Here is a 4755-nt window from a genome sequence, read left to right as displayed (position 1 = left end):
CAGTTGTCTCCTGGCAGACCCAGCTCACAGAAACCAGAAGGGCACATTGCCCCTAGCTAGAGCAGACGGACAGGCCTGCAGCTCACCATGTGCCCTCCTGGCCCCCAGGACTATATCACAAAGCTGGCCTTCTCCCTTGAACAACAACTAGAAGGAGGATGCCCTATATCCACCCCACATATGGGGTCCAGCCCTTCTCCCAGGCCCTACCATGGCCATCCTCCTTCCTAAACTATCTGATTTCTAATTAGGCTGAAAAGTTTGGGAGGGTTCAGCTGGCACCAATCCCTCCACCAGGTAGAAAGAGGCCACTTGACTTCCAGCCTGGTTCCAGGCCCCCAGAAACAAAAAGGGGGGTCTCTCAAGAAAAGGAATCTTGAAATGGGAAAGAGGTTTGCGGGATCAGGACCAGCCCCAGCAATCTGGCTCCCCCACCTCCAGGTCCCCACCCCCCACCCCCTCGGCCCCACCCCCCACCCCTGGCTGCCCAGTGCCCTCTGTCCTCAGGGTCATTCAGGGCACAGGGCCCAGGGCCTCCAACCACGGGCCAGGGCGAGTGATGGGCTCATTGTGAGGAGCCTGAGAGGAACGGGATGGGGGCCGAGGCGCGCACTCAGGGCAGGCAGGCGGCTACCTGGTAGGCGCCCTCCGCAGCCGCCGCTGCCGCACTATGCTGCGCGCTGTGCTCCTGCAGCAGGGCCACGTCCAGGAAGCGCTCGCCGCACCACACGCACTTGAACTGCTGCTCGCGGGCGTGCACACCCTGGTGCTTGTTGAGATGCTCCCGCTGCTTGAAGGCCTTGTCACAATTGGGGCACTTGTAGGGCTTCTCCCCCGTGTGCACGCGCCGGTGCCGCTGCAGGTCGGACGCGTACTTGAAGCGCTTCTCACAGTCCGGGCACTTGAGTGGCTTCTCGCGGGCTGGGTCGCAGCGGTGCTGCACGAACTCCGAGGAGGAGAAGAAGCGGCGCTCGCACAGGGTGCAGCGAAGGGGCTTCTCGGCCGCCGAGCAGTGAGCCAGCTGGTGCTTCTGCAGCGCCGACGCCCGCTTGTAGGCCTTGTTGCACACGGGACACTTGAAGGGCCGCTCGGCTGCTCCCGGCAGGCACTTGTGCCGCAGCAGCTCGGCCGACTGGTCGAAGCCCTTCTGGCACACGGGGCACTTGAAGAGGGTCTCGAGGGTGTGCACGTGCTGGTGGTAGAGCAGGTGGCTGGGCTGCCCGAAGCCCTTCTCGCACAGGCCACACTTGAAGGGCTCCTCCGTCTTATGCGTGCGCCGGTGCCGCATGAGCGCATACTGCTGCTTGAAGCCCATGGGGCACAGGTCGCACTTGAAGGGCCGCTCCGCGCTGTGCGTGCGCTCGTGCTGCCGCAGGTCCGAAGGCCGCTTGAAGGCCTTCTGGCACTCGCCACAGCGGAAGGGCCGCTCCCCGCTCGGCGTGCACGGGTGCTGCAGCAGCTCCGAGGACTCCTTGAAGTGCAGCTCGCACACGTTGCAGCGGAACAGGTGGTGCTCGCCCGAGTGCGCGTACATGTGGCGCACCAGGTGGGAGCGGTGCTTGAAGGTCTTCTCGCACACCGCGCACTTGTACGGCCGCTCGGAGCTGTGCGTGCGCTTGTGGTGCACGAGGTGGGATGACTGGCTGAAGCTCTTGTCACACAGCGTGCACTTGTACGGCTTCTCGCCCGTGTGGATCCGCTCGTGCCGCGACAGCTCCGACAGGTGCTTGAAGGGCTTCTGGCAGATGGAGCAGCTGTAGGGCTTGTCGGCCTGTTCAGCGGGGGTGACCGTGGGCGGCGCGGCGGCCGGAGGCAGCGAGGAGGCGGCCGTGGCTGCGGGCTCGGCAGCCTCGGTGGGCTTGTAGGTCTTCTCGCAGATGGAACATTTCACAAGGCCACCGGTGCCACTGTGCGCGCTGTGGTGCTGCGCCAGCGAGGTGAGCAGCGAGAAGCCCATCTTGCAGACGCCACAGACGAAAGGCTTCTGTTCGGCCTGCACGCACTGGTGCTCCAGCAGGTCGGTAGCCTGATGGAAGATCTTGAGGCACTGCGTGCACTGAAACGAGCGGTCGTGGCCCGCCAGGCACTGGTGCTCGTGCGGGCTGGACAGGTGCGCCAGGTCATGGCCGCACACACCGCACTTGGGGCCCGGCTCGCCGGCTGCCTGCAGGGGCGCGTGCTGCGGGGGCTGGAGGCCTGGGTCAGACTGCAGGAGGATGCCATAGACCGCGCAGCCCAGGGGGTTCTCGGCTGACCCTGGAGGCAGTGTGTGCTCAGCCAGGGCCGGCGGGGGCTCGGCGTGGTGCTGCGGCTGCGGTGGCTGCGGCTGCTGTGGCTGCGTCTGTGGCGGCTGCTGCCAGCTTTCCGACATGCTTGCGAGGATGAAACAGGGCTTGGAGAATAATGGCTTCAGTTTCCCACTTAAGGTGATCCGACCCAGACAGAGGCTGCCTAGGACCAGGGACGGACAAAAACCTCAGGCAAGGCACAGAAGAGGGACTGGTCAGACAGCCCAAGTCATTAACCAAGATAGATTACAAGGCTCTGCCTGCAGGACCGGGGGCTCTTCCAGGCAGGGTGCCAGCAATGCCAGAAAGGCTCTGCCTTCCCGGAGGACTGGTTCTGTAAAGAAGAGAAAACTTGTGAGCTCAAGGCAGAGATTCACAGCTGTCCTGGGGCCCTCTCCCTGCTCTGCCTGCACTTGCCACACCGCTGCCACACCAGGGAAGGGAGAGAGGCTCAGAGCTTGAAGATCAGCTCTCTTCACACAAGATCAGAGAACTTGGCTGGCAGCTCAGCTTCTCCAGCCTACGGCCGGCCCTCTTCAGTCAGCTGTCTCACAGATAAGGGGCTGGGATGATCTTCCCATAATACAAAGAAGTCATAAATTTTGCTCCTGCTCCAAAGGAAGAGGGAGGCGAAGACTGATCCATTAAGCCAAAACTATTTCAGCAGCATACGTGGTTTTTTTGTGGGGTTTTTTTTTTTTGCAAATCTTACTTGGAAGTCCAATATGTTAGATAAAAGCAAAGAGGCACTGGTTGAGGACTCCCTGAGGCCTTCCAGCTCCTGAGAGCCCTGAATCACAACCCAAGACATCAGCATTCAGGATAAGAGCCTGCTGGAACAGAGAACCACGCCTCCCAGATCTGAGGGCCCAACAGCAAACAGCCTTATAGTCAATATTTAAAACAGCTACAGGAAGCAAGGACCATCTAAAAAAAACTTCTGGGAGGGGCTACCTTACATCCCTCTCAAGTATTCAGCAGGCCCTCTATCCTGACCATGGGCCTGTTCTTTCTCCACGCAACAGTCTGGATGGCCTGGCAGAGACCTGAGCTGATGTAAGATGAGGGGGGACAGGGGAGAGGTGGATGATAGGTCCACAGACCCACCCAGTCTGGAGGTCTCCACAGCAGAACACCCCCCACTCTGGTTATCTGCCAAAGCACCCAAAGCTCCTGAATCCTCTGACCCTGACAGTGCCAAGGCCTACAAGAAAAGGTAGACAATTACAAGTTTGCCTCTGCAATGTGGCAAGTCGTATGCTAACCACAGAGCATTTCTCCTCTCTCCAGGACAACCTGGAACAGACAACCTCTCCAGAGACAACCCTGTTCCCTTGCTCCAAGTCTATACCATTTTGGATTATCAATGGAGAAGGTAAAGACCACCCGCCCAGGCAAATCTCTAACTCACCACTTTGTGGCAGCATAAGGTAATGAGAGCGAGAGGGAAGAACTTTCAGAATTACAGGCAACCCACTTTCAGGTTTCCAGCTCCTCTGCCTCAAACATGGAAAAGTTTCTAAGTTTTCCCCTGAGGGAAAGAGGAGACAAAAAGGGGATGGCTTCACAGGCCAACCCTGCCTCTAACTGTTCTGCCAAAGGAACAGAAGCGGGGGGGGGGGACATCATCCACAGCATCTTCGCTGCTCCTGGCAGAGGCAGCAGGTTGCATGAGCAAGCAGGTAGGGAGTCTCCCCAGGAAAGAGGGACGTGGGGCTACTTTGAGCGCAGTCTAGGTCCAGATGCGCCAACCTAGATGATTCCCCCCCCGCCCAGCATGAATGGCTGCCAGAACCAGGGTCCCCGACCCTGGGCCCCCAGCTGCACTGCCCATCCCTGCCCTTTCCAATAAGGTAGAGCGCGGAGGCCTGATAATTCCGCAAAGAGGAGAGACTAGTAGTGTAAGGGAGGCAAAGGGAGGCCCCCACCTGCGTCCCAAGCCAGCCCTCCCTCCTCCCTGGGAAACCGAATGAAAAGCGATCACCTCCCCGCCGCAGGCACTGCTACCAGCCCAGCTGGGCCGCCTCCTGTCAGCCCTCACCGAGAATGGCCAGGCCGCTACACGCCAGAGCGCCGGCCCCGCGGGCGACTGAACCAGAGGAAGGCCCCAGGGCCGCAGGCTGGGCCCGGTTAGTAGCTGCGCGCCCAGCGGCACAGGAGGCCGCCGGGTCAGGCTGGAGGTTGGGGGTGGAGGGTTGTGGGGGAGGCTGGCGGGCGGACCAGCTGGGGAAGGGGTGCGGCGGGTGCAGGAGTGGTCCCCAGAAGCAGCCCCAGGCGCCCCGGCCGCTCACCTGCTCCAGGCCGCCCGCGGGGTCAGGCGCGGGGCGGGTGGCGTCCGGTTGCTCTCTCGGCTGCCCCTTTATTCCGGCTCCGGCGGCGGCGGCGCGGCCTACGCGCACTGCCAATCCCCGGCCTCGAGTAGCGGCGGCGGCGGCCGGCCCGGGGGCGGGGAGCCGGCTAGCGGCGG

General features: G+C 61.6%; 1 protein-coding gene across 1 annotated transcript; it reads right to left on the bottom strand.

Moving 5' to 3' along the window:
• Positions 1 to 489: 489 nt before the first annotated feature.
• On the bottom strand, positions 490 to 4734 carry ZNF319 (zinc finger protein 319). Its single transcript, XM_029925070.1, has 2 exons — positions 4580 to 4734; positions 490 to 2622 (listed from the first exon to the last, which is right to left on the bottom strand). Exon 2 carries the CDS (start codon positions 2369 to 2371, stop codon positions 614 to 616), a length of 1758 nt encoding a protein of 585 aa, XP_029780930.1. The 5' UTR covers positions 2372 to 2622; positions 4580 to 4734; the 3' UTR covers positions 490 to 613.
• Positions 4735 to 4755: the final 21 nt, after the last annotated feature.

Source organism: Suricata suricatta, chromosome 16, assembly GCF_006229205.1.
Source record: "Suricata suricatta isolate VVHF042 chromosome 16, meerkat_22Aug2017_6uvM2_HiC, whole genome shotgun sequence".
In the NCBI taxonomy this organism is placed as follows: Eukaryota; Metazoa; Chordata; class Mammalia; order Carnivora; family Herpestidae; genus Suricata; species Suricata suricatta.
Note: the sequence above shows the minus strand (reverse complement) of the source record. Positions and strands in the feature narration are given on the sequence as shown.